Consider the following 13981-nt stretch of genomic DNA (forward strand, 5'->3'; position numbering starts at 1 on the left):
AGCGCAATGTGCAAAATAACAAACAATTGTTGAGTAATGAAGGACTGATGATAAGTGCTTGTTGTGGCTGGCCTCACACAGCTCAGTGGCTTCTGCCCTCAAGTGCATAAAAGCAAGCTCTCACTGAAAGGTGATAAACATGATTTTCAGTGCCCCAAATCCACATTGTTATTCCACCTGAGTTACTGTGGTTGACATGTTTACGTGAGAGTTAATAATAGAAGTGTTGATATGACCTCAACCTTTTGTTTCACTGCAAAAAAAGTGCAGAGAATAAGTCCAGGATATTTTAAGTCGTGTCAAAAAAGCAGCACCCATTGCAACTTTCAGAAAATGAAACTACAAAGGGAACTTATTGTCACGGCCGCCAAGGCACACTGCTGACAAAAGTGATTTCCGAAAGATTAATAAAGATGATAGTGAAATTACATTTAGACCAACATCAAATGAAATCAACAATGCAAATGTGAGGAAACCTGGCTTATTATGAAAAATGATTGTGACAACACATTTTGACAAAGGCAGCCATGACAGTTTAATGAGATTTGGTTCTTTTGATCTTCTTGCTGTGTGTCTCTCTGGTGCTATTCACAGCATCTAAAAATCTGTCTTCTCACAACTGGCTGCCAATGGAGACGCGCCAGAGAGAAATAACAACATCCAAATGGACAAGGCTCAAGTACTGTCTCTTACAATAATGGAGCAAAGCCCTAAATAAATATACAGAGTATCCGTATTGGTAAAAGAAAAATATAGAATATATGATTGGAACTCTCAAATTGAAATGTGAAAAGTCTCTGAACACCGTTGACCTTTCTCTACTGCTAAAACTGAAGTAAGGGTATTGTGACCTGCCACGGATAAAACTGTCCGGCCAACTTCTTCCACTGATATTGATCTCTGAACAATAGCAGATCACAAATGTGTTTTTGAACATATTTTATGCTTGGCCAAGTAAAATAAAAATGACTGCTTTATGGCTAAAGATGATGCCCCTGTCATTTTTATTAAACTTTTTTGCTGTACACATTTCAATTGTGCATTTCTTCTAACTTGCAGCAAAGCTTTTTAGAAAGCTTTAAAATATACTCACCCAGTACAAATGATTAACCTGATTTACCATTCTATGCCAGAGCCTGTAACTCTCAATCCAAATAGGTAAAGTGATTAAAGCTATTCCAGCCTGCTTCATAACACAGCTTCCCTCTTCTGGTCTTAAACTCGCAAACACTAGGTTGAATGTAAAGTTCCCTCGGTAAATAATTTGGGAGTAAATGTTGTTAGTCTGTGACTCATATATGAACGATACGTACAGGAGGACAAAGATCTCAAGCCCAAATTCATCCTCCAGTCACTCAATCAAAGGAGTTCTTCCAGGTGCTCCGGTTCACCCACCACTAATGCCATGTATAATAAAATCTCCACTGAGGGAAAGATGAATGAGCGAGGGTGAGTGTGAGTGTGGGTGTGAGTGTGGGACAACGATGGAAATGATTCCACAGCTACAATCTGGCGGGGTGTGTTTACTAACATCCAGTAATAGTCCAGTTAGATTTAGATTAGATTAGATTTCCACTGTTGTGGGATTTTTGTGGAGAGTATGAAAACTATATATTTTTGGAAACCTTATGGTATAAGCAATGAGAAAAACAATGTTTCCATTGGCTCTGGTCATTTGGTAAAATTGTGCAATTATAAAAAATGTTCCATTAGAGTTAATGGGGAGTTCTGGTCATTGCCATGAAACATATGACAAGGGTTTCATTGACTTGTTTGATTGGAGCGAGCAAATGGAATTTTCTGCCAAATTTTGTGCATTTTTAAACATATAAATGTTATTATTGCACCCTGTTTTGCACATCAGAGCAAATTACGTAGTGAACTGGACTATCAGAAAGAAAGATAGAACATAAGATAAAGAATGAATGTATTCTAAACCTGGTAATTAAACACAAGCTAGCAGGATTTGAATGCTGCTCTGGCCATTGACCACTGGCCCTCAGCAACAACATTGCAGACAAGGCATGTATTGATCTGCCTTTTGTGTATGAATATAAATTGGCAGGTTACTCATTGATCGGAGCACATCTGTGGCCCAGTGGATGAGGAATTTACTAGCAGCTAATTACAGTCTTTGTTTCTCACATCGTAAAGAATGCTGGCGACAATGGGTGGACAGCTACACCAGTCACTGATCCTAATGTGGAGTTATACCTCTACATGTTGGCGGCTGGTGGCTCCATTGACGGCTGGCCTGGCACTGGGCGGTTGCGGGGCCCTCCAGGGTGTAGCCTTTGTTACAGGAGAAACGCACCACATCGTTGTAGTTGAAGCCATCGCCTGTGGTGCGTCCATATATGGGGCTGCCAGGGTGGCCACATGTGATAGCTGGAAGGGCAGAAACAAAATAATGCAGTTAAATACATTCACAGGCCTTTTCCCAAGTATCTATCAATATTTTAAAAGGCTGTTAGGGGTTGGAACGTAGGTACGACTGTCAACAACCTTGCAGGAGCCCAGGTAAAGAAGGTTTCACGTAGGCCTTTATTTTGGGTCACAGTTTTGTGTTATTAGTTGAAAACTAATCCAAAGCTACACCCGTAAAGAACCACTGCTGTGAAATTGGGCAAAAATAAAGCAACACACAGGTCTTGAGTGGAGAAGAATGGAGAAGAGATTATCTCTTCTCCACTCTCACTCACCTGTGTGTTGCTTTTTCAATACGTCAAACAGTGAACGATTGCTACATACATAAGTAATATCCAATTTATGCATACTAAGGGGAAAATAAACAGGACAAGTTTTGCACAGACACTGTTAACTGCAAGGAGGTTTTTGCTAATCCGACCTGGAGGTGAAGTACTTACAGATGCAGACGGGGAGCTGTCCAGACCAGGAGTGGTCCTGTTGGCAGATCCGCACTGAGGAGCCGATCAGCCTGAAGCCCGGGTTGCACTGGTAAACCACAGTGTCTCTGTAACCAAAATTCTCTCCAACCACCTGCCCATTCACGATCTGCTCCGGAGTGCCACAGTGGCCAGCTGGATGAGGAAAGAGACATACAGTTGTAATGTTAATATGGTAGCAGGTAGCACCATTTGTTTGTCCAAAAATGATATTGAAATACAAATGTAATATGAAATCCAATTGAACACCCACATTCAAATACAAATCTGCCAAATTTGAAGGTATTCCAAAGTTGTATTTCGGCTCTAATTAAATTTCTCTCCCATTTTCCCTCATTATAAGTCAATTAAGAAACACACATGCGTCTTTTTCTCAACATAACCACATTACTGCAAACTGTAATAAATTCCACTCTGAAATCCGATTTTCCACAGCCACTTAAAATCTGGGAAATTGCCACGGACTGCGTGTGATTTCCCTAATTTACTCCTGTATCCGCAAACCTGGCCAAGCATTTTATTATCACCCCGGCTGAGTTGCAGCCAGATTGTGTGTTAGATAATGCTGAAGTCGGCAGGATCCTGAGAGGGCCCAGGCTATGTTAACCCGGACAGCCATATCACTAAACAAGAGAGAGGTGCCCTTCCTTTAATGAACTGGGCCAATCTTAGAAGCGCTGGTGCTACAGGGTTGATAAACGGACTAATACATCTGTCGGGGGAAACCGTCACTTTCTGCAGCAGCTGGGCGCAAGTAATTACATATGTCTAGCTCTCTTCTACAGTACTGAGCAGTGATGGGCAGTGCAGTGCTAGCCCTGGTACATTTTATTGTTTAGATAGCTCAACAACAGCTCAAATTGTGCGGCTAAGCCTTGGCAAGTGTCTTGTGGTTCCCGGGCCAGCTGAGGATCTATAGCCGCTTTTGCCCTGACAGAAACAAATTGTACTTGGAGACTTTTCAGTATGGCAATCTGCTCCAGGGTTTGCACATTTGGACAACTTTTATGATCTTGCTAAGCATTTTTACTAGTTCAGAGGTGGTTTACAAGAGACAGTGACATGTAGAGTACCAAGGGAGATCTAACTCGCTGAAAGCTATTCTGTGTAGCTGTGAATATAGCAACTGAGCTTATTTAACTGTATCTTTGTTTTTTCAGACTATCTATGTTTTTCTTTTAAGTAATTCTATTTCATTGATGTCTTCTTGTTCTGGTTATATCAGGTGAAAAATTTCCTGCGTTTCCAACAAGGTCGAATGTATTTCTACTCGATAGCAGAATCTATGAATACTTGAATGCTTTTTACACAAAGTTAAAGTTAACACTTTCACAACTTGAATCTAAATTGGCACTTTGTTGTCTGAACCTAAAAGCTGAACCTAAAAGCTCATATGCCAGCATGTTCTCATACAGGTTATAACTGCAATTCTGCAATTCAAAAGGAAATGTTTCGCCTCCTCTCACCAAGGCAGTGTGTTTCCATGCCACTCCAGAGGCCCGACAGCAGGCACTCTCTGACCGTGGAGCCGGTCAGCACGTAGCCAAGGTTACAGCTGAATATGGCAGACGCTCCGAAGGTAGTTTGGGTGCCGATTTTCTTGCCATTTGGAGGGGCGGGCAGGTCGCCACAGGAAATGACTGCGATAAGGTGGTGGAGGGGATTGGAGAGGAGGAGGGAGCAGAAGCAAAGAAGACATTAAGAGGGTAGATGAAGACACATAGAGAACAAAGTTGGCTCATATTGTAGAAGTCAATGGGCGGAGCAGTCATTTACAGCCAGCGCACTGACCTTACTGTGATGAAAGACTGACCAGGACGATCTAATAGAAACCATAATAATGATGCCGCTTTTGTCCCTGGTACATTATTCATCACGCTGTCCGCGTAACCCTTCGCAATTACTAAAGCTTTTGGGCAATTTTACTGTTTAAAAGTAGCCATGACCACATCAAAAGCATTAAATTTGACTTTTAGAAAGAAACAGCTCCTTAAGTAAAAAACAGACATGCAGAGGTGGAACAAGAACCTTGTTATTTATCACAACTTTCCAAAAAGGAAGCGTAATTCATTCAAATAATCAATAAAACTCAAGTGTCAAGCAATGTAGTATTATGAAAAATTAAGTATTGATGTAAAACACTGAATATAAATCTTGTCATTTTGGTGTTCATTGGTAATGTAGCACATCTCTGGAGTGGAGGTTAAAAAAAATCTTTTTGAGTCCTAACTGCTCAACAGCAACTGACCTTTCTTAAATGTAACTCAATACTACTTTAGATGCTATTTATCATCTATCATCCTTCAAACGCCATAACCATGGCTACATAAAAATCTCTTAAGACTTAAGTTTATGCACTAAACTGAGAATTAAACCCCACTTACAATCACTGGCTTATTCAGCATGCTCAACAAGCTCAAAATGATGAACAGATGCTTAGCCTCAGACACCTGCGTAATCCCTGAAGTGTCATTAACGGTGCATACACCTACATTTAGGAGTTTTTATGAAGGACTGACTTAAGGACTGATGCTCATGACGCTGCCAATGAGACCACACTAGTGGTATTATGTGACAAATATACAAAACAAATTCTTGAAATGCTGACATGTACGTAGTGTAGAATAATGTTCATGAGAGGTGTCGAACTCCTTTGGGGCGAGGGCCAAAATTCAGCCCCCACGGCGGGTCGCAGGCCGCATATTTTGTAAAGTACTTGTGGTACACTTATTGTGCTTTATCAGCCAGTGTCACACGTTTCTGAAAGTGCTACATAAAGTCATTATTCCTTCACTCCACACATGATGGCAATAAGTTGCTATTGTAGCCACAGCCGTCCTGGGGCATTTACCACATTGACCTTGACACATGTGATGTAGATCTTACAGAGGCATTTAAACAAAGGGAACAAAAATCACAGAAGGGTAATATAGGGTTTCAACAATTTCATGGTTCAGTCATCTCCTATTATTACAGGATTCAGAACGGATCTCACCTCGGAATGATAACATTGTTTTGGCTAATTTTTTCACAGTAGAACAAGAATTAGTAAATGAAATTAAATAGGACAACTCCATTCCCATTTGTGTCTCCAGACAGAAAATCAGTTTCAACTGTTCAATGAACTCAGTCAAATGTTTTATAAATGTTACTTTATAACTAAATAGACACTTACTTTTACATCTGGGTCTTTCGTTCCTCCAGCTCCACACCCCATTGGACAGACACTGGATAGTGGCAGGGCCGACGCGGTGGTATCCAGGGTTACAAGTGAAGATGATTTTGGTGCCATATTCATAATGTGAACCATTGACAATCCTCCATTTTCCATGGTCCAGTGAGAAAGAGCTGAGACTGGGGCAGGACACCACTACAGGGGACAGATGACGAAAGGTGAGAATGACTGGTTTGTGGGGAAAAATTGAAGAGCTAATAATAAGTTCTGTTTACTGTATACATACTACGGTTAATTTGGACTGATTGATTAAAACGTAAAAAAAAATGTTTGTGAAAAGTACGATAGGGATGCAACATTATTCACAAGAGAATCAAATATGCGGTCATTTTGCAAATAGTAAATTGCAACGACTGCAGTTAGTTAGGGAGTACAAGTACCTTTGCAAATGACAAAATATCCCATATCCACAGCATCTTCTTCTGAATATAACCTGATAAACCTATAGTTTAGACCTCTGCAAACAAGTTTTGAAATGTGTTTTACCCTTGTAATAGATCATTAATTCATATTTCAGTCCTTCCTCTAATGTTATTGCTCCAGGACCTGTTTAAAATGTCCACTACGACCTGCATCTTATTTTCAAAACACAAATTGTAAATTCAGCCGCAATAAGGATAATCCCCATTGCTTTGTTGTTGTTGTTTTTTTACCAAATTTGTGCAGCCCTGAATCTTTTTGTCTTTCCATTAAAGCATACTCACATACATTTTAACCAATTAACTAACATTGTGCTGACACTGAATAAGCTAAAGTCTAATGAGTAAAAAAGGCTGAATTCTCCATGGAGGTCATATCAAACCTCAAGGAGCGAGCGTCACCAGGAACAATTACATTTGGTTTATTTACTTCAAAAGAACTCTCTAAGCGTCAAACACGATGAACTTTTCTCACAAACCTCTTTCCAACAGAGCCGTGTAACGACGTGAACCAAATGAGTTTCAAATCGAACTCTTTCTGTTTTGCTGTGAGACATTTCGACGACTGGGACTAAACACTGGTCCCCTTTGTAAACAGCATTGTCAATCACTTTTTACACTCTTTCTCCAGCAAATTCGACTCGTGTTACATTTGCTCCAGTGTCACATAGTTTCATTCCATACCATCCACCTATTTTTTTGCCTTCTGTCCAAACCTCACAATACCTTGAGTAACTTTCAAAACAGATGAGAATATCCGAGAATTGATGACATTAACTTCCATGACAGGCTCAACTTTATACGTCCTGTTTTTGGGGAAGCATCTGTCAAAATGCTAACATGTGATGGCTTAACCTGTCTCAAGGTTTGATGCAGCCCCAGGTCCTGTCCCGCACTCACCGATACAGCGGGGGATCTTGTTATGGTTGCTCCAGGTGCTGTCTGGCTGGCACACCGTGGTGGTCAGCTCTTTGGAGGAGAGCCGGTAGCCGCTGTTGCAGAAGTAGGTCACCCGTGTGCCCACAGAGTAATCTGCAGCGAGCACACCTCCGTTCACCGGAGCACTGGGCACGCCGCACGACACCGCTAAAGACGAGGGGGGAAAGGACAGCGTCAATGTACACAGGTGCAGCCTGAAGGTAGAGACAGTAAGTCTGCTGTAAACTAAACTGATAGAATAAAAGCTAATCATCAAGATGCAGATTCCAATAAGTTTACTCTCTTAACCTCTTAACGCAGAACTAAGTAACTCATGCCCCTCGAGGCCAAAAGCGCCACTGCAGGTGTCATAGCATGTTGCGTTGTTTTTACGCCGTGAGGGTAAATACTACTCTGACAGAAAAGACAAAAGGTGGTACATGGTACATTGTGCCACAACTCAATGACATAATGGAAATATTTTTTTCACTCAAACTTGGCTGTGAATAGTGTTTAAGTGGCGCTAGCCCACAGTTAGCTTTGCCCGTTTGCCTGTTAGGCTTCTTCTTTATGATTCTATCAGTGTGTATTGCGCCTCCGACCCGGTGCAGGGAAAGTTGCAAGGGTGGTTTTCTGGCCCGAGACACCAGGGGGAGATGAAAGAGCCCCCAATCATCCCATTAACACTTGTATTACCCCCAGAGGGATAACGGAAACAAGTTACTTAGTTCTTCTTTAACTGAGTAGATTTTCTACAGTTCAGCTTCACCCAAAAAAACAAAAACACCCAAACATTTTTTGTCGCACTTTTGATGCATTTCATCCTCGTCTTTTTGTCGCTACTTTAGCTTTTAGATTTGGGTAAAGCCAAACTGAAGTTAATGTGCTCGGTTCAGGTGAGGGTAAGAGGTTAATAAGCCCTTGGATATCGGAGTGCTCGTATGATATAATAATGATGAACAGCTGCATAATTTGCCATGTAGTTTAGATTTATACAAAACTATTTATACTACTATATAACTATACAAAAATTGAAAAAAGAACAAAATTAATGGCTTTCACAGCAATATGATATCCTTTGCTGCCTTGTATGTTAGAGCATGCAGTCATAGGCTCACATGTGTGCATCACAAAAACAGATTAGACAAATACAAACCAACAGAAGCTGCCTCTGCATGTTAATCGAGAGTTAGCAAGTAATTTGAAGAAGTGGAAATTGACAGAGGAGTGGAGGGCGATTGATTTTTTGTTTCCTTTCACCCGACAGACTGCAGCTTCTCAATCAGACGAGATCCATTTTAGAAGCTACTGGCACAATAATAGGTTTTTTTGGTCTGAGACACTCTGGTGCCTCAAGCGCCTTGCCTGTCTGCCTAATGAGCGCAGGGCTATGGAGGCAGTGACCAGAAGAAGGGTGGAAGAGGAAAGACTCGAGTTGAAAATAAGAGGCTGCCAGGGCTGATGAACTCACCTTGACACGCAGGAACTGGGGCGTCCCAGGTGTAGTAGCCGAAGGCGGTCTTCTTACACACAGCTGTGCCCTTTCCGATCAGCTTGTAACCCCTGTCACAGGCCCAGCGCACCATGCTGTTGAGGTGACCGCCCGTCTGACTCACCACAAAGCCATGTTGGGGTGAGTCTGGAGTACTGCAGTACATGGCTGAACGGACAGCGAATGGGTGAAAGGAGATGACATGACAAAGTGGGAGAGATGAGCGGTTGAGGATAACATCATTTAATATTAGGCAACAAAGCAAGGCAGGTAATATCTAAAAGTAGTTGAAGATACTAGAGATTTTACATAATAAGAGAAAAAGCGGAGTCTTCATTTAAAGGCTATAAACCACAACAACAGCAGGTCGGATTGCAGCTCGTTGTTCCTGTCTTGCCCATAGCTACACAAGCTTGGTTGTTTTAACACATGCAGAAAAGAGTGCATCTTCATTTTTATTGTTTCCCCCATCAAATGTACCCATAAACAGAAAGATTTTATTTTTATGTCACCAACTGGCCTGAGCATAAATACTGAAAAACAGGGCCCCAAACATGGCAAATGCATTAAGACACTCACTAAATCAGAATTACTACGAGATCTCTGGGACTTTAAGAGGAAAAGACACTCAGTGGAGTTTAAGTCAGTTTAAATTGAAGTCAAATCAAGTCAAGATGGGCTTAGACGTACAAAATTCATCACGCTGCCTGCTCTCACAATAACACACCCCAACGTAATGCAGGGACACAACATAAAAGATGAATGCTTTTGTGCTTTTCATTATTATTGATGCATTTCAAATGGAAGAAGATTCCCTGTGCTTCTTTCGCATAGCACCACTTGCTTTATTAAAGAGGCAATTAAGAATTTAAGCCTTTTGAAATTAAGGAGTGCAAAACAGCATGCAAGCCTGCAGTACGTCTCTTTCCTCCAAAGCCATTGCCCATAATGTAAATTCATAAACTAAACGTCATGCAGAAAATACTGCAAAGAACAATACAAGGCAAAGTTGTTAGTTATGATAAAAGTCCAGGCATAACAATAGAACTTTCCAAACATTGTGGAAATTACTATATAAATCATAATACTTGGAGTGTAATTATTTTTTTAATAACTTTGAGTGCCAGTGACTTTTACCACTTTGCACATATTAATTAAAATTGTATTAATAAAAAAGAGAGTGATGATAAGCTGGATACATACTTTGATACTCACCCACGTATCTGATGTGGAAGCCATGGCGGTTGGTGCCGTGGTCGGACGACCAACGCAGGAGCAGCTGGTGGCCTGTGGTCGTCAAACTGAAGGGTGTCTCAATGTCACCGCTGAGCGAGGCCAGGTTTTGGCTGTAGATGTTTGGACCTGAAATACAAGACATCAAAATACATTAATTTAAAGTGCATATGACGGGTTTTAATGCTTTTGAAAATATGACTTATTTAGATGGATAACATCAGTTGCAATTTCAACAGTTACATTATTATCATTTTATTTCAGAGAAGCAGCAAGGGCAGAAAAAATATTTTGATTTCAATTTTTAAGCTGCCTACAGGAAGTGACATAGAGAGAAGGTAACACTCAGCACTTTGACTCATTTCCCATTAACTTAACATGGTCGACACGGCAACAGTTCAAAATGGTTTATCTTCTTCTATGTTACTTCCTGTTTGTGTCCAATAAGGAAGTGAAGCTATAAACATCACGAAAATAGCCAAACTAAAGAAAGCTGGGTACAATCTTTAGCAAAATCTTACATCTAATTGTGCTAATTATGTTTTAGCAAAAAAAATGTGTCTAATGTGTCATATGCACATTAAATTTCATTTTATTCTTTTTTGTGAGCGTGGGGAATGGGGACGCAGTTTATTTTACATTATTTGAGCTTCAGAAACGGCATCAGTAGTTTGACCTCAAAACATACCATCAAATATTTCTAAGATGTCAAACTCTTTCTCTGTCTGAAAAGTCTCAAAGTGCAGCGTGATGTTGTAGCCCTTCTCCACATTAATGAGCCACGAGCACATCTGCAGGTTGGGGTAGTTCTCTGGAAAGCCTGGACTCAGGATGACCCCCGTTGAATCGAAACGCACCTCATGGGCAGGACATTGAACTGTGGAGAAAGAGAAATGTGCTCGTAATAAACAGAACACAAAAGGTTGGTCTTTTCCTTTTGAAATATTACAGTAAAACTTTCAGCAGTACTAAGTAACTCCTGCCCCTAGAGGCCATAAGCGCCACTGCAGGTTTTTTTTAATTATTAAAAATAATTAATTGTCTTGAGAATAAATACTACGCTGACAGAAAAGACAAAGGGAGAGAGGGATATTGTACATCCAATTACACTATGGAGATCATTTTTTTCACAAAAACTTGGCTGTAAATACTGTTTAAGTGGCGCTAGCCCGCAGTTAGCTTTGCCCATTAGCCTGTTAGCTTCTTCTTCGTGATTCCATTAGTGTGTATTGGTATATCTCCAGGGGGAGATGAAAGACCCCCCAAACATCCCATTAACACTTGTATTACCCTCAGAGGGACTACAGAAAGGATTTATTAAGGTAAACAAGTTACTTAGTACTGCTTTAAATAAAATGATTCACTTTCATGTCATATTCCTTAGTAATGTCCATTCACACCCCACCTCCTTGTGTCGATGTGGCCTTTCTGTTACCCTTACCCTTAACTGTGAGCCCTGACATTTACATTGCATAGTCTTACAAAAGGTAGAGTCATCGGCGAAGTGAGATAATGAGTCTGCTGCACAAGACAAGATGTAAGTTGGAATTCAAACATCTGGAGTTTGTAAAAGAAAATAACTTCTTCTTTAAAGGCAGTCAGACAGCACCAAGCCAGGGCTGCAAGCTGTGATACTAAGAATAGCGTGGGGGAGGCAGCTTACGTTGTCTGAGAATATTGTGTTGGTGTGTGAACGAGCTAAAGGAATTTTTTTTAGATTTGCGGTAGGTCGACGTCTGGTTCCCTACTCCTTGTCGATTGTGCCGGCAGCATCAGTATGTCTCAGAGCCACTAGTGAAGAAACATGACTCATATGAAAGGTTAATGCGAACAACTGTTCATAATAAAAAGGTCAGCATAAACATCCGGACATACATCAAGGGAGCAGGCAGGGAGGATAAGGCATGCAACACAAAGCAGCCGAGAATTGTCACCAGCGTTGGGCTATGCAAAACGCTTTGGAGCCACTGATCCAGCAGCAAGTCCATCTCCTATAGCGTTTATTTAATTTGATGCTCAGCAGTTAGAGCGGGGACAATAAGTTTATTAGTCTACTGTTGTTCATTTGCTTGTTTTTTTAATAGCTGACCCACTTTTGGATCGATGCACATTGTTTGCTGAAGAGAAAATGAAGTGTGATGTGCGCACATGGGCTCTAGGTTATTTAGAGAAGACTGGTTTCTTAAAGCAGCGGTGGACAGATTGTAAATGAGGAAAAAGTGTCATCAATAGATAAAAACGTGGTGAGAAAAACAACCCAATTTCAGCAAAGGTTTACAAAAACAGCTTATTCGTGTCTTTTTTTGCCTGTGTGAAGGATCGGTATTGTAGGTCTTAGCTTTCAAATGAGGTGTTGCACTGGCCTATAGGCTGTAAACCCTCCAGTTGAGAAGCTTTTAGATTTGGGTAGGGCCAAACAGGAGAAATGTGCTTGGTTAAGGCGGGGGGTTAAGGAATAGGCCACCATTTCTACAAACTGAGATATGTTCTCACCATAGCTTAGACGAGTTGATGTGTAACTGTATGGTCTTTGTGCGTGCGCTCAGTCACGCAAATGTTGTTAGCATCGTTGTTAGCATTTAGCCTCTCCTAGCATAGCTATAGCTCCAAACTGGGGTGAAGTTATAACACCTGAAGTACCTCAACGTCCTCGCATTAATATCGTCGAAGTACTTCAGGTGTTATTACATCTCACAATATAGTACCACTTTATATCCTCTTAGTAAATCTAGTTTAAATTTGTGTAACTAGACTTGTATTGTGGAACCTTTCACGTAACTGTATTTATATATAGGGAAAACGTGGAACAGCTTGGTAGCTTCTAACTTCCCCCCAGTACTGGGAGACAGCATGAGAGTGCATGCGTAAAGATCAGACAGGTACGCAGGAACTCGTCTAAGCTAAGGTAAGAACATTATGTCAGTGTGTAAAAATGGTGGCCTATTCACTTAATTCATAGCAAAATGTTCATTTTCATCAAGTGAGCAACGCACACTGTAGCTGTTCCTTGATTTACACATATTTGTGTTGTATTCTTTTAGGCAGAAGTCTCACAATCCCTTGCATTAATTAGCAAAAAGTCACTCTAGAATCGCAGTTTTAAGCTCCATTTACACTGAACATAAAAACAGCAAATAAACTCAGCTCATCTATATATCATTGGACGCACTTGAGACAAAGGGCCTGTAGGAATCGCCCCATTTACAACTGTACTGTAGCTAAAGTCTCTCAGATGTGAAGAGCGGGTCAACTCAAATTAAGTTCAACTTTACATGTCCCAAGGAGAGCAATTAGTTCCATGCTGGAGGTGGCACAAGGACGGTTCCATTCCCATGCCGAAAAATGTAATGAATTTTTCACTACAATAATGAGGTGATCCATGAAAATGTCAAACAAGGAATTACCAACTCAAGCGTCCAAAGATGGTTCCACTATGAAAATGTAATGCTTAGGGCACATTTAACAAGCTGTTGAATATAGCAACAGTGTAACTTATCTAGTGTTTGTATGGAAGTCCCTCAGCTATGACTAACGTTACTTAAATGATTTCCTTGGTCGAATTGTTTCTGGATCTAAAGAGAGCACTGTTCGCAACTGTTCTTTTGCCTATAATGTGCACTGCTGTTTTGCGTGGGCCTGATGCCCTCTCTCATGCGGAGTTCTTTATTTATTTAGTTCCCATTCTCTGCAAATCTTTGAACAATAAACTTAAGACCAAAGCTTTTGTTATTGTATGTATTGTATTTTGAAGCCGAGGGAGTGGATATGTTTCATGTTT

General features: G+C 40.7%; 2 protein-coding genes across 4 annotated transcripts in view; one reads left to right on the top strand and one right to left on the bottom strand.

Annotated features, from left to right (window-relative positions):
* eomesb (eomesodermin homolog b) overlaps positions 1-13981 on the top strand; it is a 383568-nt gene that overhangs the window by 106407 nt on the left and 263180 nt on the right. The window lies entirely within an intron of this gene.
* LOC306967220 (CUB and sushi domain-containing protein 3-like) overlaps positions 1-13981 on the bottom strand; it is a 184190-nt gene that overhangs the window by 38290 nt on the left and 131919 nt on the right. For 2 of the 3 annotated variants that reach the window (XM_079562149.1, XM_079562148.1), the window contains exons 47-54: positions 10892-11080; positions 10174-10332; positions 8950-9138; positions 7461-7646; positions 6082-6276; positions 4373-4546; positions 2868-3041; positions 2215-2388 (exon numbers count right to left, since the gene is read on the bottom strand). In XM_079562149.1, the coding sequence (XP_079418275.1) occupies positions 2215-2388; positions 2868-3041; positions 4373-4546; positions 6082-6276; positions 7461-7646; positions 8950-9138; positions 10174-10332; positions 10892-11080 (1440 nt within the window). The remainder of the gene's footprint in view (positions 1-2214; positions 2389-2867; positions 3042-4372; positions 4547-6081; positions 6277-7460; positions 7647-8949; positions 9139-10173; positions 10333-10891; positions 11081-13981) is intronic. The other variant, XM_079562150.1, reaches the window with a different exon arrangement.

Source organism: Gobius niger (assembly GCF_951799975.1).
Source record: "Gobius niger genome assembly, chromosome: 8".
In the NCBI taxonomy this organism is placed as follows: Eukaryota; Metazoa; Chordata; class Actinopteri; order Gobiiformes; family Gobiidae; genus Gobius; species Gobius niger.